At 35.3% G+C, this 23635-nt stretch overlaps 1 protein-coding gene across 1 annotated transcript; it reads right to left on the reverse strand.

Annotated features, from left to right (window-relative positions):
* Positions 1–1963: 1963 nt before the first annotated feature.
* Positions 1964–2326, reverse strand: LOC138337935 (uncharacterized). The gene has a single exon (XM_069288380.1). It carries the CDS (start codon positions 2324–2326, stop codon positions 1964–1966), a length of 363 nt encoding a protein of 120 aa, XP_069144481.1.
* Positions 2327–23635: the final 21309 nt, after the last annotated feature.

Here is a 23635-nt window from a genome sequence, read left to right on the forward strand (position 1 = left end):
AATCTTTTCTTATTTTTCCTTTGTTTTGCTTTTTATTATTCTGCCATGACCCAAGAGCACACCTTAGTCGTAACAGCATATTCGACCTCTCGGAGTTCTCATACAAGCCACATGGATCATTCATTGTTACGATACTCAAAATAAGTAAGTATTTAGAACTTTCTTCACACACGAAGTATACTTTCATTTATAAGCAAGCGGAAAACTTTAAATCATCAATCTTTACAATGTCTCATTAAACCATCTAATAGTTATAGAGTACAACATTTGGGACTAAACCCATAAAAGACTTGAAATAAAGACTTCATACCATAAAAAGGAACACGTAGGTCCTGTTCTCGAATGAATGAGGACTCACCAAAACTTCATATTCAAACCTTAGAAACCTATCCATAATCCATAACATACAAAAACTCGAGTCCCTACACTTTACTCAAAAAGGAAAAAAAGGGGTTAGCACATTAAGCACTAAGTATGGAAGCCATGCAAAATCATGCAAAAAAGGACATTTAGAATAGAAACATGCTTTCATGACATTTTGATAAAAAACCTTCATCATGAGAGTTTAAGAGACATAACGCAAGTCAATATGCACATATAAGACAATGCCCAAATAATCCGCAAGATATGATCATAATAACTTAGAACCCATTTAAGCATTTAAACCCCCTACAAAAGGTTATCTAAAGACCCACCTAAGTAAGATAAGAAACGGCTCACATACAACCCCTTCATACAAACCTAGATGATCCTCATCCAATAAAGAAACCCTCCTAGCGTGCTCCAGCTCTGTCTGCTCTATCTTCCTTGCACGAGCGTCATCACCGTCCTTAGTGTTGCGGGTGGAGAGGTGCCTCTTGCTACGAACTCGTGGCTGAACAGGTCCCTTGAATAGTTACTCAAGTATAGTGTCCTCATCTAGCTCAGTTGGGGCACCCTCTGGGTAAGCCCCTCGCATCTCTAAGATGACATAAACATCGGAGCGCAGGCTGGACAACTCATTGTGGATGGCAGTGAGGTCAATGGCGGGGGCTGGTCGTGCTAGAAAATGCAGCTTAAAGAAATCAAGGTGTTTGTGAACCACCTGAATCTATTTCTTCGCCTGCTTGGCCACCCACATCTCTATGAGGTCCTCCGCCTCTTCAATGGAATTCTTCATCCAAGGATGAATGTCATGGAGCAGGGTGGCAATTTGTGCCTCTAAATTCTGAACTGGAGCTAGAGGGACTAATTTTAAAGATGGTAGCATGGATCTAGATGAGCTGAGGGGCTTGTTGGCTGCATGTGAGGAGGAGGCCAGAGTGGGATCTGCATGCACTGGTACAGTAGGGTCATCCCCTTGGGCTAGCTCTACCATGTGTGCCAAATTCTCACTCAGTGGGAGAACCTCGATCTAGGCCTCCTTGCGGGGTGCCGCTACATCAGACTCATCCCTAATAAGGCATATATCCACTGACCCTATTGGTCGACGGAGTTTATCATCGTACCAAATTGCACTCCAGTGTCCTTGCACATGTGGAAGATAAGACAGGGAAAAGGGTAAGTAGTGGATGTTTTGAATGCCCTCTCATGAATCTTACACTTTGGTAATGAAGAAATGCCCAGTCCACTTGGACTTGAGTTTCCTAGAAATAAGCGCAACCTAGAGTTCAATTGAAACACCAAATCACCAACTGCTAATTCTCGCTTTTCAACTCTTTCATCGTGATACTTCTTCATCTTCTTTTTGTAGATGGCTGAACTTTCATATGCTTTTTGGTGAAACTCATCAAGCACATTCAACTCATTTAACCTCTGTTTTGATGCTCCGATCCATTCCAAATTCAGTCTCTTTCATCGCCTACATAGTTTTGTGCTCTATCTCGATCGGTAAGTGACACATAGTTTTGTGCTCTATCTCGATCAGTAAGTGAAAAACCTTCCCATATAGAAGTTGGTATGGAGACATACCTATGAGAGTCTTCTATGCAGTGCGGTAGGCCCAATGAGCGTCATCTAGCCTCCTTGACCAATCCGTTCTATTGGCGCTCACAGTTTTTGCTATAATCTGTTTGATCTCCCTATTGGACACCTCCACTTGCCCGCTAGTCTGTGGGTGGTAAGGTGTATCCACATTGTGATGAACAATATATTTAACCACCAGAACTTGGAAAAATTTATTACGAAAGTGTGAGATGCCCTCGCTAATGATGGCCCTCAGTGTACCAAATCTGGAGAAGATGTTCTTTTTTACGAATGCGGTGACACTCTTCCCTTCATTGTTGGAGAGCGCAATTGCTTCCACCCATTTAGACACATAGTCAACCGGCACAAGAATGTACTTCATCCCCTAAGAACTCACAGACGGTCCCATGAAGTCAATGCCCCATACATCAAATAGCTCAATCACCAAAATGGGATTTAAGGAAAACTCTTGCCTCTTTGAAATTCCTCCATCTCGTTGGCACCGATCATATATCTTGGTGAAATCATGAGCATCTTGGTGAATGGTTGTCAAATAATACCCACACTCCAAGATCTTATGGGCAGTTCGGATACCACTATGGTGCCTACCCATGGGAGAGGAATGACACGCCTCCAGAACACTGAACATCTCAACATCATGTACACAATGGTGAATAATCCCATTGGCACAACTCCGATATAAGTAAGACTCATCCGAAAAGAAATTTTTCACATCATGCATGAACTTTTTACTTTGGTGGAAGGTCAAATCAGACGGAACCACAAAACTTGCCAGATAGTTTGCATAGTTTGCAAACCATGGGATCAGATCCTGAGACGTGGCCAATACATGTTCATTTGGGAATGCATCATGACTTTCAACCTTTTGTCCCAATTCACACAGAGCTTCATTCTACAATCTAATAAAAGTAGTCGACTACTTGATTCTCAGTGCCATTTCTACATTTAACCTCAAAATCAAACTCTTGGAGCAACACTACCCATATGATCAACCTTGGCTCTGCATCCTTCTTTTCCATCAAATACCTCAAAGAAGAATGACCGGTATGAACTATGACCCTCGTGCGAAACAAATAGGAGCAAAATTTATCGAATGCAAACACCACCACAAAAAGTTCTTGTTCATTTATCGTGTAGTTCTTTTGGGTTTCATTCAGGGATTTAATTACATGATATATGTGAAATTTTCAAAAACTCCTTAATAAACCTCCTATAAAAGCCAGTGTTCCCAAGAAAACTTCTCACACCCTTGATAGAGATGTGTGGAGGAAGCTTCTTTATCACTTCCACTTTAGCTCGATCAACCTCTAGCCCCTTCTATGAGATGAAATGACCTAACACTATGGATTCTTTCACCGTAAAGTGACATGTCTCCAACTTAGCACCAAATTACAAACCTCACATCTTTTGAGCACCTCAGCCAAATTACTCAAGCACCGATCAAAGGAGTCGCCTACTACAAATGAATCATCCATGAACACCTAAATAGTCTCCTCCACCATTTCAAAAAATATCTGCATCATACAACACTGGAAGGTAGCTGGTGCATTGCATAACCCAAACGACATCCTTTTGAATGCAAAAGTCCCATAGGGATTACTGGAAGTGGTCTTTTCTTGACCTTTAAGATTAACAGAGACCTGATTGTAGCCCGAAAAGCCATAAAAAATACCAACCCTTTCCTACAAGTCTTTATAACATCTGATCGATAATAGAACTAGGGAAATGGTCCTTTTATGTCCAAGAATTAAAATTCTGGTAGTCCATGCAAACTCTCAACCGATCACTAGCTGCATCAAAACAAGCTCGTTCCTTTTATGAGGTACCACATGCATCCCACCCTTGTAAGGCACACACGAATAGGACACTCCCAACTGCTGTCCATAATAGGATAAATGACTCCAGCATCCAACCACTTGATGATCTCCTTTTTCACTACTTCTTGTATAGGTGTATTCAACCTTATTTGGTGCTCAATAATAGGCTTATGATCTTTGCATGAGTTGGATTTTGTAGGGCAAATACCGGGGGGGACCCCAATAGTATCTGCAATAGTCTAACCAATAGCTTGCTTGAACCTCTTCAAAACCGCTGCTAAGCAATCAACTTGTTTGTCACGACCGGGGAGCACCCCCAAGAAGTAACATGGCGTACTTTACCTCTCGGATGTCTTATACAATCCCATAGTAAATTTAGCAGAAAATTTAAAACTTTTCATAGCACATCATATGCTAGAAACATCACTTCACACACACACACACACACACACACACACACACATAAACACATACACACACACACACACACACACACACATATATATATAGTCATAATATATATTTAGACTCTAAGTCTCTTTGGTATCTTAGACTCACCATCATTAGAGTACATGAGGGACATGACCCTTATACATAATACATAACTAAACTATTACATGAATTTAACATAAACTTGACATAGGACATCCTTGAATCTTAAGGATTCCTTTCTTTGAACTTGGGAAACTCATATCAAGCCCTTTACCATAGATACATACTTTAAGCATATATAACCTACACTTTGTGTCAAAAGTAACGAAGAATGGTGTTAGTACAAGAATGCACTAAGTATGACAACCATGCAAAATCACGCATTTAAAAGGGACATTTTACTTTAAAACCATGCATCCTGCTTTTTTGTGAAAACTTCAAAAAACTTGATACCATAGGCATCATACAATTCACATACTTCATTTATGAATATACAATAGTCATAATATACCATAAAACCACACACTGAATTTAAGGCACAATTAGAGACACATTATAAGAAGCATATTTCATTTACACTGAACTCATTTCTTGTACAATGAACTCATTTCATCAACTCATTAACTTCCCAAGTAACCCTATAGTGATACTTGGTGCAATGAATCACCTTAAAACCACAAGGCATACATACAACCTTCCTAACTCAAAACATGCATTCCTAGAAGTATAACATATCATAAGACACTTCAAGTAAAGACTCCCAATACTATTACAGTAAACTATGTTCAACTTGCACACATGCTAACCTTACTTCACATAAACCATTATAAGACCTTACTCACAATCCCAACCTAAGCCTACTAGTTCAATGTACATGTTAAGTCCTATAACCTCACACATACTTAGTAAACTCATAAAGAGACCATAAGAATCATCATTTACTTCATACATAATCATGTCAAGTATAGTCAACTCCCCCATACAAAGTAAGACCTTCATCATATGGTCATAAGACCAACATTATACATATAAAGTAAGACTTAATTATAAAGACACTATAAGACTCATACCATTCATGTTATTATGCAATTAAGTCAATGCCTTAGAATCATGCATAAGAAACATAACCATATACATATATACATATTGAACACCTTCCTACACCTCCCCTCTAGATCTACTTTTGCAATGCATAGGTAAAGTCTCATAACCTCACCTTCACTAAACAACTTTCCTTAGGTTATCCTAGTCAGGGTCCTTACTTTACTTCCATTCTCAATTTTACTTTAGGTAAACTATAGTCTTAATCGACACTAAGACCATGGGTGCTAAATATGAAATTTGGTGTTGTAGAGCCTTTCACCAAGGGAAGGTGCTCTACCTTGCCAAAGTAGAATATTAACATCCTGCTGGCATATTAGGAGATATCACTTGATAGATACTATGGGGTAAACATAGTTTATGGAACTTAGAGGCATATATGGAAACCTATTTTATGGGAAATGGGGCATTGTAATTATCCACCTCGTGAGGACTTTGGTGAGCAAGCCTTCCCTCATTAGGAAGGGGCACCCCTCATCTTCAAGTTCACTCTATGCTAAGCTAAATTCCCTTAATTAAAAAGCCTTTATTATTCATTACTTTAACCCCCATATGCTTAGCTCATAGGTCATAGATGTGAGAATCCTTTCATCAAACTATTTTATATGAGAAAACCTTTCACATGGACATAGAATATTCAAGCACCATCAGTTTAGGATATCATTGAGAACACCTTTCAAGAGCCCCTCCATTGACTAGGTCATCATACCTTCATAATGGACACATTTTCATGTGTGTGCGTACTTATATGTGAGCAAACCATTCACATAAATACCTTTGACCCACACATATTCATACTTTACTTCATTCATGCATATAATACAGGTTCATCACTTAACCATTCATTCATATTCATGTACATACAGAATCAACCTAGGAACAATCCTATCAAAGCACACGTGCACAACACATAGGCAAGTGCACAACACATAGGCAAGGTCTCATACCCTTGTCAATACTAGTACACCTATCAAGTCATCCTAGAAAAGAGATACATTCATACTTCATGGATATGTAATCTACATGCATAGTAGTGGACATTAGTGTTGTAACACCCCTAAGAGACTAGACCCTTATTTACAAGTCAACACTATCACTTAATTACTAAAAGGTATTTTATACTCATTTTGGGAACTAGAAATTTTGTGATAATTGTAAATGTGCCTAACACAAATTGCTATCGTATTTAAGGTATTGTATGTGGTTATTTGCGTTAATTGACTAATTAGAATTTCTTATAAGTTTAAGTTTTCGGGCATCACCCTTTTAATGACATCTGTATGTGTGACTAAGCTTCACTCTCTATAGACTATATTTGGACACCTCCTCTTCTAATTTCGTTTCAACTGTAGTTTAAGAACATTTTACATTAGCTAGACTACTGTTCTTCAAAAATCAAAAGAAAAACTACCTCCTTTTGGGTGAATTAGACACACAAACTTCTTTTGGTAAGTGATGAAAAAAATCAATTTCTTATCTTTGTAGCCTTTTGTATTTCAAGCATATCTTTTCTTATAGAACTTCGTTTACAGTAAATAAATATGATTTGGGAAGATATTTCGAATTTATACAACTCTTATGCTTATTTAAAATCTTTTTTCTGTTACTCATCCGATATATGGGAGGCAACATAGGATAAGTTCTGTCCAATTATTCTTATTAGAATTCCTGTCTACTCAACTGTTAGTGTGTTGATTATATCTTTATGTAGAAAACGTATTTTGAGGTGATTCTTGATTATTTGCAAGAGATGTACCTACATCTTTTGTGAGGCATATAAAGTCTAGTTTTGTTGTTTCCTGTTTCAAAACTAAGTTGCGACATGAACTATTTTTGTTGGACAGAATCACTACTTTGGGAGCTTAGTTGTAAATGTACGTGCTAGGATTACTTGTGATGATTATCCGGTTATACTTCGAAATGATTGATATACTAGGAATTAAATAATTCATTTAACTTTATTTTTAAGGTTTTTATATACTCGTGAACAAGTTGAGGACCTTCATATATTGGTTGGTCTACGGTTTGAAATCTTGAAGTCATGTTGGATTGTTTCTTCGCTAAAGCGTTGAGGTTTGTATATAAAATTGTACTTGTACTATTCTTACTTGCTGGTATATATGAAATTTTATATTGGTAAGTTGGTTACCTCTTGTTAATTTGCATACTTTTGTTGTTGACGTTTAAGGCATTAAAGACTCTTGTGTAACTCGCCCACTTGTATAGATTGTTTGATCACTTGGCATTCTTGTTAGGACTTTCTCCTTCTTGTGGATGTGACTTTTTCACTATTAGCATGTCTCTTGATTTTGATCATTTACCATCTTGACTCTGGATTTTTAGTTCGTCTTAAGTATGAGAGTTTTCCATTTTAAGTATGAATTAGAAATCCACTTTTAATATGGTTCTTGGTTCTCTTGTTTATTGGGATTTGACCCATCTACATACAGGATTTGGCCCTTCTTGATACCTTCTCATGCTTGATCTGAAGACATGATTTATATATTGGGCGATTCTTGTTATGGAACCTCTTGGAAAATTGTGATATGAATGCTATTGACATTTGGAGCTTCAATTATCCAACTTGATTCTCTTAGTATATTGTTTACTTGATTAACTTATTATATTTAAATTATGATCCCATGACTTGAGAATGATGATTTAATGAATCTATGTGTGTTGGATCTATAGTTTTTACACCACTAATCTTTATGCTTAGCAATAGTTTCTTCTATTGTAGGGAATCTTCAAGAGGACGCTTGAAGATGGTCACTGAAGATGGAGATTTTGAAAGCCTTAAGAAAGATCACACTTGCATATAGGCATAAATATATTTTGTATAAACCTTGGGATTTGTACATGATTTATGTATTGTACATTTACATGAAATTTTGAGGGCTTATTTGGTCATGTAACCATGGATTGTAATATAAGTACGAATATACAGTTTTATCTTTTTTGAGGTGTGAGAACCCATGTCTTGTAAAATACTAATTTGCTTTATGTTTTGTAAGTTTGTGTGAAGCATGAACCAACTGATTTTGGTACTCGAAAGTAGGTAGTATTATTGTTATTTCATCCTTAAGTGTGAATATAAAATATGCATGAAAAGCTTGTCTCTTTTGCTTAATGTATTTTTGGTGGCTTTTTCGTCGTTAGTTAAAATTTCATTCCATTAAAAAAATTCTTAATATATTTTTAAAATGGGACCGAGACACGTCCTTATAAATTATTTGTTATGAACCTTATCCCTCAACTAGATAAAAATCAGTATGCCTTATTTAATCTCTTTTATTTGTCGCAAGTATTAAATTAGGATTCTTGTAAGGTTGTAGTACCTTTCGAAAAGGGATGCTACAAGTGTTGGTTTCAGAGCCTAGGTTTGTGGTTCTATGATTTTTTCTATGAATTACTTGTCTAGTTGTTGCTTTTGAAAAGGTTCTATTCAGACTTTATGTTCACTTACATAGTTTTCTCCATATCCTTATTTCACATAGAGTGCACATGCATCATGTACATGTCCCTAATGACGTGTGATTTTCCATTTTGAAGGAATTAAGTTATGACCACTTCTTCTGACTGACCTATAGAAGCTGCTTGTGAAGATTCAGGTGCCTTTATTTCTCAACCTTATGCACTGGAAAGGGTTGCAGATAATATCTCGAATTAGCATGTTCCCCACACTTGAGGATCTGAAATGGGAAGCCATCATCGTGTAAGAGATGGTTCACATCCTCATATAAGCCATGGTACTCAAGCCATGAATCCTCCTTTTCAACAGATGGCTTTATTCTTCCACCACATGGCTGAATCGATGCATGATCTCAATGGGATTAACTTTGAAAAAGTAAGGAAAATGGATGGAGTGGAGTTGAAGGCACTGTTGATCCTACTGATGCTGGACAATGACTAGATCGCATCTAGAAGGTGTTTGAGCAGTTGGAGTGTTCTGATGTTGCAAAATTTAAGTATGCTATTTAACTATTACAAAAGGATGCTTATGGTTGGTGGGTAAGTGCTCCGAATACCAAGGTAAAGCCTCCTGTTCTTACTTGGGATAATTTTCTTAAGGAATTCCATATGAAGTATGTACCACGTGCTTATTATGAGGCAAAGAAAAAGGAGTTCGAATCTAAGGCAGCGAGACATATCTATTGCTAAATATGAACAAAAATTTCTAAGGCTCTCTCGTTATGATAGAGGTATTATGAATGAGGAAAAAGACAAGTTCACGAAATCTAAAGATGGTTTAAATGATTCCATCAGGAAGAAATTGACGACCCTGCAACATAAGAACTTTTGCAAGTTAGTGTCTGCTGCTTTTACTTTGGAACGAATTGATAAAGAAGAAGCTAGTAGAAATGAAAACAGATTCCAAAAGCCTAGACCACATTTTGGAGGTCCATAAAAAAGGGAAAGGTTTGATAATTCTAAGGCTAGTAGTGATAATAGGTCAGCTCAACAAAAGCAAAATAGATCATATTATTTTACAGCTAGCATTCCAAATTATGGCCAAGGGAAGCCTCGTGTTCCCACTTGTTGGCAATGTGTAATGAATCATTCTGGTACTTGCAGGACAGACTCTGGTGCATGTTTCAATTGTGGGAGCTTTGATCATAAAGAGAAGGACTATCCAAATCCTAATAATGCTCTTTCCTTGAAAACTGAAGATTCGGTTTCTAAGACTTCATTTAATACTCCTCAAACTAATAAAGGTGCAAGTCCTAGAAATACCCAAGCAGTAGGTGCAAGTGTCACTTCACACGCTTATGCTATGTGGCTGAGGGATGATCAATATGGACAAGACGTGGTTGTCGTTAAATTTGAATTATTTGGCTTGTGTGTGTTTACATTGTTTCTTAATTCTACACATTCCTATATTTGTTCATCACTTGTCCTTCCTGAAAATGTGAAATTCATGAGACTTAATTATGATGTGTTTGTTGAAAGTCCATCAGGTTATAAGGTTGTGTGTAATTGAATTTGTCATGATTGTCCCTTTGTGCTTCAAAATCTAGTCTTCCCTGCTGATTTGATTGAAATGCCCTTCAAGGATTTTGATGTTATTATCGAGATGGAATGGCTTTATAAATATCATGCAGTCGTAGATTTTAGGTCAAGGGTGTCTTTTAAAGATCCTACATGTTCACATATCATACAAGGTGAAAGATCTTTGACATCATTATTATTTCTGTAGCCTTGGCAAGAAAGTTGATGCATCAAGGTTGTGTGGGGCATATCTTGCTTATATAGTTGATACATAGTTGGAGAGTACTTGTATAGAGGACTTAACTGTTGTATGTGATTTTGTAGAAGTCTTACCATAATATCTTCCTTGATTACCCCCAGAAAGAGAGGTTGAATTTTCGAATCGAGCTTATTCCTGGATCTACCCCTATTTCCATCAATCCTTATAGAATGGCTCCAGCAAATCTCAATTGCAAGAACTTCTTGAGAAATGTTTTATTAGACCTAGTATTTCTCCTTGAGGAGCCCCAGGTTTATTTGTAAAGAAGAAAGATGGCACTCTTAGGATTTGTATTGACTATAGACAATTGAACAGAATAACCATAAATAAAATATATCCATTACCAAGGATTGATGATTGTTTGATCACTGAAGGGTGCTAAAGTATTCTAAAAGATCGATTTAAGGTCTGGGTACCAAGAGAGAATGATGTTCCTAAAACTCCTTTTAAAACTCGGTATGGTCATTATGAATTTTTGTTGATGTCATTCAAATTGACAAATGTTGTTGCGGTATTTATGGATCTAATGAATCATGTACTCAAGCCTTATGTTGATCAGTTTGTGGTTGTTTTTATAGATGATATCTTAATATATTCCAGAAGTAGTGAAGACCATGATAAACACCTCAGGATTATTTTGCAGATTGTGAAGGAGAAAGAACTTTATGTAAAACTTTATAAGTGTGAGTTTTGGCTTTATGAGGTGTCTTTTTTGGAAAATGTTGTATCAAGTGAAGACGTGAAGGTGGATACTAGTAAGATACAGACAGTTAATGAATGGAGACCTCCCAAAAGTCCAACTGAAGTAAGAGTTTCTTGGGCTCAGCAGGATACTATAGAAGATTTGTGAAAGGCTTCTCCATTATTGCCTCCCCTTTGACTAAACTCTGGCAGAAGGAAGTAAAGTTTATTGGGGATGAAAAATGTAAAAAGTGCTTTGAAACACTCGCATCCTTGTTGACTCAAGTGCCTATACTTACTTTACCAATTGAGGGGAACGAATATGTAGTGTACAATGATGATTCTCACAATGGTCTAGGATGCTTTTTGATGCAAGAAGGGAAGGAAATATCTTATACCTCTCAGAAATTAAAACCACATGAATTGAATTATCCTACTCATGATCTTGATGCTATAGTGTTTTCTTTCAAAATTTGGTGACATTATTTTGTATAGAGATAAATGTCATATATTGACTGATCACGAGAGCTTAAAATACTGGGGTAGTTAAAAGGAGCTGAACCTAAGACAACATAGATGGCTTGAACTGATCAAGGATTGTGACTGCACAATTGATTATCATCCAGGTAGAGCTAATTATGTTGCCGATGCCTTAAGTCGAAAATTATTCTCAAGCATTTATTTGAGTCTTTTGAAATTGCTCCTTGAGTTAATAGCCATGAATGTTTGTTTTACACCTGATTCAAATGGTTAAGTTATTGCTAATTTGCATGTAAATCCAATATTACTTGAACAAGTGAAGGAAGCACAAAAGTTAGACAAGAAACTTGTAAAATTGACTAGAGGTCCAAAATGGGGAAAAGCTTGATTTTACATTAACAAAGATGGTGCCTTACTTTATAAAAATAGGTTATGTGTCCCTGATGATGACAAATTGAGGAGAGAAACATTAAAAGAAGCACATACTTCACCATATGCAATGCATCCTAGAGGTACAAAGATGAACTAGACCATCAAAGAAAATTATTGGTGGAATGGTATGAAGAGAGACATTACGGAGTTCATTTCAAAATGTTTGGTTTGTCAACAATGAAAGTCAGAACATCAAGTCCCAGTTGGTTTACTACAACCCTTGTTGATGCCGGAATGGAAATAGAAGAATATAACTATGGACTTTGTTTGTGGACATGCTCGCACTCGGAAAAATCATGATGCAATATGGGTGATTGTTGATAGTCTAACCAAAAGTCTTCACTTCTTAGAAATTAGAATGGATTAATCACTTGAACGTTTAGTCGAGTTCTACATTAATGAGATTATAAGACTACATGGGATCCATGTGTTTATTGTATCTGACCGATATCTAAGGTTTACATCTAGATTTTGGGGCACCTTGCCGGAAGATTTAGGTACTAAGTTGAAATTTAGCACTTTATTCCATCCTCAGACAAACGGCCAGTCGGAAAGAGTGATACAAATTTTGAAGGATATGCTTCGAGTTTGCATTATGGTGTTTCTAGTAGTTGGGACAAACACTTGGCTTTGATAGAATTTTCTTACAATAATAGCTACCAATCATGTATTGGAATGCCTCCCTATGAAGACTTATATGGAAGAAACTGTCGGACCCCTCTTTGTTGGAGTGAAATTGGTGAAAGAAAGCTTATTGGTCCTGAAATGGTGCAGCAAACCGAGGACAAGGTGAAAATTATCAAGGATCGTTTAAAGATTTCTTCGGATAGAAAAAAGCCGTACACTGATCTAAAAAGGAGTCATATTGAATATCAAGTTGGAGATAAAGTATTCTTAAAGGTGTATCCATGAAAAAAAATTATGAGATTTGGCCAAAAAAGGAAAACTTAGTCCCTGATTTATTGGACCTTATGAGTTACTTAAAAGGGTTGGGCCAGTTGCATATAAATTGTCTTTACCACTGGAGTTAGACAAGATCCACAATGTCCTCCATGTTTCTATGATCCGAATATATCATACTGATCCATTTGATGTTCTTCCAATTGAATCTATTGAGGTTAATCCTAACTTGACCGATAACAAAGAACCTATCCTAATTAAAGCTTGTGAGATAAATCATCTTAGGAACAAACAAAATTCCCTTAGTAAAGGTACTTTGGATGACCATTCTAAAAAAGAAGCTACCAGGGGGAGAGAAGAAGACACGAGGACACAATATCCGCACTTGTTTCAGGACTAGCCTAAGGTAAATTTCGAGAGGAAATTTATTTAAAGGAGAGAGAGTTGTAACACCCCTAAGATACTAGACCCTTATTTAAAATTCAAGACCATCTCTTAATTACTATAAGGTGTTTTATACTAATTTAAGGAACTTGAAATTTTGTGATAACTGTAAACGTGCCTAACACAAATTGTTATCGTAATTTAAGGTATTGTATGGGGGTATTTGCAAAAATTGACTAATTGAAATTTCTTATGAGTTGAATTTTTTTGGTATAAAGTATATATGTAGGAGTATATGTAAGAACTTGGGGTCAGCACACAATAATTGGGCAGCACCCTTTTAGTGACATTTGTATGTGTGACTAAGCTTCACTCTCTACAGACTATATTTGGACACCTCCTCCTGTGATTTTGTTTCAAATGAAGTTTAAGAACATTATACATTAGCTTAAAAGTTTTTCTTCAAAAATCAAAATAAAAACTAGCTCCTTTTGTGTGAATTCAACACACAAACTTCTTTTGGTAAGTGATGAAAAAATTATTTCTTACCAGGGTGGTCTTTTTGTATTTTAAGCATATCTTGTTGAATAGAAATTAGTTTAAAGTGAATAAATAAGATTTGGAAATATGATTCGTATTTCTACAACACTTATGTTTATTAAAAACTCTAATTTTTCTGTTATGGATTCGAAATATGGGACACAACATAGGACAAATTATGTTCAACTACTGGAATTAGAAATTTTGTCTGCTCAACTGTTAGTGTGTTGATTATATCTTTCTGTAGAAAACATAGTTTGAGGTGGTTCTTGATTATTTGCAAGCTTAAGAGATGTAACTACATATTTTATGATGCATATAAAGTCCAGTTTTGTTGTTTCCTATTTTAAAACTAAGTTGCGACATAAATTACTTTTGTTGGACGGAATCACTATTTTGGGAGCTTAGTCATAAATGTACAGGCTTGGCTTACTTGTGATGATTATCCTATTTTACTTCGACAGTATTGAGATACTAGGAATTAAATAAGTCCTTTAATTGTATCTTTATGGTTGTGTATACTCATGAATAATTTGAGGACCGTCATACATTGGTTGGTCTATGGTTGGAACTCTTGAAGTCGTGTTGGACTGTTTCTTTGCTAAAGCGTTGAGGTTTGTGTATAAACTTGTACTTGTACTATTGTTACTTACTGGTACATCTGAAAGTATATATTGGTATGTTGGTTACCTCTTGTCACTTTGCATATTTGTGTTGTTGTCGTTTAAGGCGTTAAAGACTCTTTTGTAACTCGCCCACTTGTACGTATTGTTTGATCACTTGGAATTCTTGTTAGGACTTTGTTCTTCTTGTGGTTGTGACTTTGTAACTGTTGACATGCCTCTTTATTCGGAACATTTACCATCTTGATTCTGGATTTTTAGTTCGTCTTAAGTATGGGAGTTGTCCATTTTAAGTACGAACTAGAAAGCCACTTTTAATATGGTTCTTGTTTCTCTTGTTTATTGGGATTTGGCCTTTCTTGATAAAGGGCGTTGGCCCTTCTTCATACTTGTCGTGCTTAGTGAAATTACATGATGTATATATTGGGCGAGTCTTTTTATTAAACCTCTTGGAAAATTGTGCTATGAACGCTATTGACATTTGGAGCTTCGATTATCCAACTTCATACTCTTTGTATATTATTCACTTGATTTACTTATTATATTTCAACTATACTTCCCTTGACTTGAGAATGATGACTTGATGAATCTAAGGGCGCCGGATCTATAAATTTTACACCACTAAGCTTTATGCTTAGCTATAGTTGGTTCTATCATAGGGAATTTTCAAGAGGACGCTTGAAGTTGGTCTTTGAAGATGGAGATTTAGAAAGCCTTAAGGAAGATTACACTTGCATATAGGCATATATATATTTTTTATAAACCTTGGAACTTGTACATGATCTATGTATTGTATATTTACATGAAATTTTGATGGCTTATTTTGTCATGTCACCATGGGAATATAAGTACAGTTATATCACCATGGGACGCTTTATGTTTTGTAAGTTCGTGTGAAGCATCAACCGGCTGATTTCAGTACTCGGGATTTGGTAATATTATTGTTATTTCTTTGTTTAGTGTGAAGATAATATATGCACGAAAAGCTTGTCGGTTTTGCTTAACAGATTTTTGGAGGCTTTTTCGTCAATAGTTAAAATTCCATGCCATATAAATTTCTTTTTCTGAAATATATGCTTAAAATGGACCAGATGCACATCCTTAACTAAATTATGTTTTATGAACCTTATCCCTCAACTAGATTAAAATCTGTATCCCTTCGTTATTCTCTTTTAAATGTCGAAAGTATTAAATTAGGTTTCTTGTAAGGTTGTAGTATCTCTCGGAAAGGGACGCTACAAGTTCTTATGAGAAATATCACTTTATTAGACACCATGAACCTATTCTACTTGTAAGCATGCATGAGGTGTAAGTGTGTACATTGGACAATATGATCGCATAATAGTAACAATCCTATCATTCAGGAAGCCACCTTACAAAGGTCACAATAAGCATTCAAGTCTCCTAAACCATAGAAAACTCTCATATAGAGTAATAGAAACTATAGACCACACACAACAACATTATAATATAGGAGACAAGACATCTTTATTACTTGAATGTACGACTCCTAATCATTCTTAAGAAAACACATTCGTGTAAAGTTCTTAGGTAGGGGTCATGCTACACAAGAGTAACCAATCATCAATAGACCTCAACCATGTAAAACGTATCTACCCCTAACCCTAACATCTTCATTCACATATAGAAAGCATCATAAATATAACACAGGTAATGAACTAGCATTATCTAGGCATAATTCTTCACAATGTGTGATCACTATAACCACATATTCAAGATACAATTTCCTTCAAGTTCATGATCACATCACATATAGAATCACCATAACCACATATTCAAGATACAATTGCTTTCAAGTTCATGATCACATCACATATAGAATGAAAATTAGGTTAAATCCGCCACCATATGTGTACCATACAACGAAATGCCATACAAGGCCTAGCATCTAGCAATTCTGTAGAAAAGTAGAGAGACTATGCCAACTTACAATTCCTCCAAGCTTTAATAATCATTGATCAATTCCCATAATTCAACATCAATACATGTATAAACACTATCTAAAGGTACCATGGTTTCAAGATCATATGAGGTACACTACTTCATCAAGTCAATAGAAAATAGAGGAATATAGATCAATTTATGCAATCCCTTGAACACCATTAATCACTCATAAACAATTCATATTCAATTTGCATGAATAACAATAGTAATAGGCAATTCAACATAATTGAAACTTAATTCAATCAACCTAGAGTCAAGATCACAAGACCCACATTATAGACCAATTTGAGAAATTAGGAGGATCATGGGTTCTTCATGGAATTGGATTTAAATTCATCTTTAGAAAAGTATATAATCATCAATTTTTAATAAACATTTTTTGAAAAACAATTTGACAAAGAACCCATGGCTAGATTGAAAATTGGGAATTTTGGTCTTTGAATTAGTTTTGAAAATCGTTGATTGAACTCTTTAGATGAATGGATAACTAAGGATGAAGGATCACCATACCTTATTGATTGAATACCAATGATAAATTTGAGAATAAACCATAGAAATCTAGACCATAGATTGAACTTTGAGTTTTCCCTCCAATGGAGGTTTGAGTAAATTTGGAAGAGAAGAGAGCTTTTGGGATTTTGATTTTCTTATTGGGTTGAGGTTTTGACTTGGGAAAGGGTTTAAATAATTATTAAAAAATGTTTATAATTGTCTCCCGATATTAACACAACAACCCCACACTTATTTGGACTTCTATACATGTCAAACTCAACTTTCATTTTTGAAATCTTCATTGGGAAACAAGTTCGCGCCACGGAGCTGTTCCCGTATGATTTTTTTGAAATAACTTCCGAGGCAGTTGAGTATGTGTTGTGTCCTTGATGCGGACCAACTTTTTTACCTATGGAGGACCAATTCTGCGAGGCTGACGTATTTGACCAAGGAATAAGCACTGCTCCCTTGGGCAACTTGTTGGCCCAAGATTGGATCGTCCTCAAGGACCATTTGGTTGGTCCTTGGGGAATTTTTCCCGAAGGTTTCCAACTCAAATACTCTCGTATACATGTTATAAACCTCTCCTATAAATTTGAGAATCCAAAAACACATAAAACATACCAAGTAACACTAGAACACATAAGCATGTTTCAAGGGTTAACTTTGGAATGTCTTGGACGTTTGACATCCAAATGACTTCAAATAAAGTATGCATAGTTTAAAACAATTATTTAACTAATTTTTAAAATTTTTAGTAAATATGAGGATCTGGAACCTTAATTTATTTTGAGGGTCCTTACAATATCCCCACTTGGAAACATTCATCCTCGAATGACACTTGGAACACTTTAAGCACAACAAGGACTTCAATGACCCATAGAGTAGCTTAAAACATTCATAAAATAATAAAATAGAAGTCAATGCACCAAACTTACAAGGAAAACAAACTTCAAACCATGTAGCACTCAATGCAACACACGCAAGCAAAAGCTTTATTCACTCACTTATGAAATACATCAAACACATAGGCTCTTGTCATGTTCATAGGAGGAACATCCTTCTCCTAATAATAACATGGTCTTTCCATTTTAATTCATTGGGATTTAATTATGAAACAAACATCAGTTACACAAAGGTAAGTTCAACATCACTCAAGATGCAAATAAGCACTCTTACTTCAATGCACATAGACTTGAGTCAAGTAGATAAAGTAGGATATTTGTAATTTAGACATAATGCCATGAAGTCCATACTCAACCTTACCATACTTAGTTATGTTTAAAGAGGAATTTCCTTCTCCTCAACACACTTACATAGTGAAGTTAAAATGGTAATTCAAACCACATACATTACAACATTAGGAAGTTGTTTCACTTAATTTCAATTTCTATGATAACACTAGCTTTCATAATCATGCATCATTTAGAGAAAATCTTACAATTTATGGGCACACACAAGGGCACTAGCTAGACATGCCTTCACTTTTCTAGAGTGAGCCTATCATCAGGCTTTCCAAACCATAAAAGTCACATATTTTCAAGGGACACATCATTTTTTATTTTAAGGAGACTTAATTTCTCATTGATGGATTAAGACACCACACATAAAAATGGAATCAAACATGCTCCTTACCTATTCTGATGAAGTCTAATGCACAATTTACACGTCAAGATGCATAATAAACATGATTGAACATGAATTTGATCAAAATCTTTTTTCATGCAATTTAGAATCTACAAAATATACATACCATAGTGTCATTTAAGACATACATATCATATGGAGAAAATGCAACCCATACTTCTATGCAAGACTCCTATCATGAACAAGCTATTTGAAACTCTTTAGTTTCAAGCTCAAGTAAGAATAGAAGGACAAGATAGGAATATTTGTCACCTTACTAATCACCTCACCATCCCCCACTCAGGGTAAATTAATTTAAAAGCAAGTTATCTCAACCTTAAGATAATTTTTAGCTCACCATATTTAATAAATAAGCACATTACCCAACTCTTGGGATCTAAGCTTTAAGCAAACCCTTTATCAATATCACCTAAAAGTGATTTCCAGCATAAAGAAGTTCAAAGAAACTCAACATAGGAACATCAAGGGTATTCTAAATCTCACCATCTAGGAACATTATCTCCCTCTTGGGGAAGCCTAATCACATCATGCCCTCAAACACCAAGTTTAAGGAAAGTCAAAAATAACCTTTCATACTCTTCACTCAAAAAGATTTATCATCATAAAGGATTCTCACTCCTGACTCTTTTCAAGGTGTCTACTAACTCAATCATCAAGGGTAAATTCCTCAAGCATCATCATTCCTCTAAGTTCATCACCTAAAAGAAATATAGAAAATAAAGTTAGGTCATACTAGCCAGCCGCATAAGGTCTCAACTATACCACAAATACCAAAGATCATAAGACATTAAGTGAAATAACAGAGGAGACTTAGTCATAAGGACAATTTTTTTTCTTTAAATACTAAGGTATAGTAACTTTCGGGTCATTCCAACCCACATAATCACCCTAGAAGATAAGAACACTACCTTCACTTCTAGAATCTAGTCTATACAAAAGACTCCAATCCAAACAAGACAACCAGTAACGTGCACACACATAAACAAAGGGCAACATTAAACTTTCACTCAAATACAAGGCAACATGCATCCTTAGCTAATTACAACATTTATTCCAAAGCATTTCAATCCTACACCATATCATTAGACTATCATCATATGAAGCCATATAGAAACTCATTCTTCCAAAAGAAAAATTATTTTAACCATAAAAACTCTTTAATAAGTTATAACTATAACACAACATAAATCTTCACATAGGTCTCATATATAGACATAAATGACATCACATCTTCAAAGCATGCCAGAATTGACCTTCACACACTCTCATCAAACCATAAAACCAAGATAAGAATCACAATTACCTTTTTTTCTCTCAAACACATAGATACCATCATATCCGAGTAATCACATGTAAAATATCACCAGAAAAGAATACATAAGACAGAGATATTATAAAGTTAAGTTCTATGTCATGACATGAGAATAGTGAAGAAGGGAAACTTAATTGTCCTATAGCCTCTCACCCATCGATGGGTCGCGACTCACCACCGATGAACAAGACTCTACTAGACGTGGCAATATGAGACTTTCGACCCTAAAATGATACCACGTTTGTCACGATAGAGGATCACCCCTAGAAGTAATATGGCATATTTGACCTATCGGAGGTTTTATGCAATCCCATAGTTATCATTCATTGCATTTTCATAGTAAATTCAGCTGAAACTTTAAAACTTTTCATAGCACATCATATGCTAGAAATATCACTTCATATATATATAACATATAAGTCATAATACATATTAATACTCTAACTCTATCTAACATCTTAGACTCAACATAATTAGAGTACATTAGGGACACGAGCCTTATACATAATACATAACTAAACTATTACATGACTTTAACATAAATTTGACATAGGACATCCTTGAATCTTAAGGATTCCTTTATTTGATCTTGGTAAACACATGTCAAGCCCTTCACCATAGAGACATCATTTAAGCATCCATAACCTACACTTTGTGTAAAAAGTAAAGAAGAATGGTGTTAGTACAAAAATGCACTAAGTATAGCAACAATGCAAAAGCATACATTTAAATGGAACATTTTACTTTAAAATCATGCATCATGCCTTTTTGTAAACACTTCATAAAACTTGATACCGTAGGCATCATACAAATCACATACTTCATTTACGCATATACAATAGTCAAAATAGCCCATAAAACCATAAATTGAGTTTAAGTCACAACTAGAGACACATTAAGGTAAGAATATTTCATTTACAATGAACTCATTTCTTTTACACTGAACATATTTCTTTTACAGTAAACTTCTTTTCTTCAACTCATTTACTTCCCAAGTAACCCTTTAGTGATACTTGGTGCAATTCATTACCTTAAGGCCACAAGTTATCCATACATAAAACCTTCCTAACTCAAAACATGCATCCCTAGAAGTATAACATATCATAAGACACTTTGAAGTCAAGATTCCCAATACCATTAGAGTGAACTATGTTCAACTTGCACACATTCTAACTTCACTTCTCATAAACCAATATAAGACCTTATTCACAATCAAAATCTAAGCCAACTAGTGCAATGTACATGTGAAGTCCCATAACCTCACACATACATTGTAAACTCATAAAGAGACCACAAGCATCATCATTTACTTCATACATAATCATGAGAAGTATAGTCAACTTCCCCATACCAAGTAAGACCTTCATCATATAGTCAATAGACCAACATTATGCATATAAAGTAAGACTCATCATATAGACACTATAAGACTCATACCATGCACATTATTATGCAATTAAGTCAATGTCATAGAATCATGCATAAGAAACATAAACATATTCATATACATATAGAACACCTTTCTAGAACTCCCCTCAAGAGCTACTTGGGCAATGCATAGGTAAAGTCTCATACCCTAACATACAGTAAGCAACTTCCCTTAGGTTGTCGTAGTCATGGTCCTTTACTTCCATTGTCCATTTTACTTTAGGTAAACTATAGCCTTAACCGACACAAAGAGCATGGATGCTAAACATGGAATTTGGTGTTCTAGATCCTTAAACCAAGGGAAGGTGCTCTACCCTGCAAAAGTAGAACACTAACATCATACTAGCATATTAGGTAATATCACTAGCTAGATCCGGTGGGGCAAACATAGTTTATGGAACTTAGAGGCATGTAAGAAACCCTCTTTATGCCAAATGGGGCATTGTATTTATCCTCCTCGTGAGGACTTTGATGAACAAGCCATCCCACATTGGTAAAGGGAACACCTCATCTTCAAGTTCACTCGGTGCTAAGCTAAGTTTCCTTTATTGAAAAGCCTTTATTATTCTTTAATTTATAAGATATATGCTTAGAAGAGTTAACCCCTCATATGCTTAGCTAATAGGTCATAGATGAGAGAGTCCTTTCATCAACCTAATGCATGTGAGAAAACCTTTCACATTGACAAAGCATATTACAATCTAGTTTAGGATACTCTTGAGAACACCTTTCAAGAGCCCCTCTATTGACTAAATCATCATACATGCATAATGGACACGTATTCATGTGTGTGTACTTATATGTGAGCAAACTATTCACATCAATAACTTTGACCCACACATGTTAATACTTTACTTCATTCATGCATGTAATACATGTTCATCACTTAACCATTTATTCATATTCATGTACATATAGAATCAACCTAGGAACTACCCTATCAAGGTACACGTGTGCAATGCATAGACAAGGTCCCATACCCTTGTCCATACTAGTACACTTAAGAAGTATCCTAGTTAAGAGATACATTCATACTTCATAGATATGCACTCTACATGCATAGTAGTAGACATTAGTATATGTGAGAATTATCCCTTCATTAGATACCATGAACCTATACTACTTGTACGCATGCATGAGGTGTAAGTGTGTACATTGGACATCATAATCAGATAATGGTAACAATCCTAACATTAAGGCAACAACCTTACAAAGGTCACAATAAACATTCAAGTTCCCTAAACCATAGACAACTCACATATAGAGTAATAGGATCTATAGACCATACACAATAACATTATAACATAGGAGACAAGACATTTTCATTACTTGAATCTAAGACTCCAATCATGCTTAGGACAACACACTCATATCGAGGTCATAGGTAGGGTTCATGCTACATAAGAGTAACCAATCATCAATAGACCTCAACCATGTCCATCGTATATACCTCTAACCCTAACATCTTCATTCACATATAGAAAGCAACATCAATATAACCTAGGTCATGAACTAGCATTGACTAGGCATAGATCTTCACAATGTGTGATCACCATAACCACACATTCAAGATACAATTGCCTTCAAGTCCATGATCACATTACATATAGAATAAAAATTTTGTAAACACCGCCATCATATGTGGACCATACCACGAAATGCCATACAAGGCCTAGCATCTAGCAATTCTATAGAAAAGTAGAGATAATATGTCAATTTTCAATTCATCCAAGCTTTAATCATCATTGATCAATTCCCATAATTAAAAATCAATACATGTAAAAACAGTAGCTAAAGGTGTCATTGCATAAACGAAATCATAATTCAAACATCATGGTTTCAAGATCATATTAGGTACACTACTTTATCAAGTCTATAGAAAGTAGAGGAATATAGATCATTTTACCCAATCCCTAAACGTTGATAATCATTTATCACTCATCAAAAATTCATATTCAATTTGCATGAATAAGAATAGTAATAGGCAATTCAACATAATCAAAACATAATTCAATCAACATAGAGTCAAGATCACAAACCCACATTATAGATCAATTTGAGAAATTAAGAGGATCATGGGTTCTTCATGGAATTGGATAGAAATTAATATTTAAAACAAATTCTTTTGAAATAAATTTGATAAAGAACTCATGGCTAGATTGAAAATTGGGAATTTTGGTCTTTGAAT

This window comes from Solanum lycopersicum, chromosome 8 (genome assembly GCF_036512215.1).
Source record: "Solanum lycopersicum chromosome 8, SLM_r2.1".
In the NCBI taxonomy this organism is placed as follows: Eukaryota; Viridiplantae; Streptophyta; class Magnoliopsida; order Solanales; family Solanaceae; genus Solanum; species Solanum lycopersicum.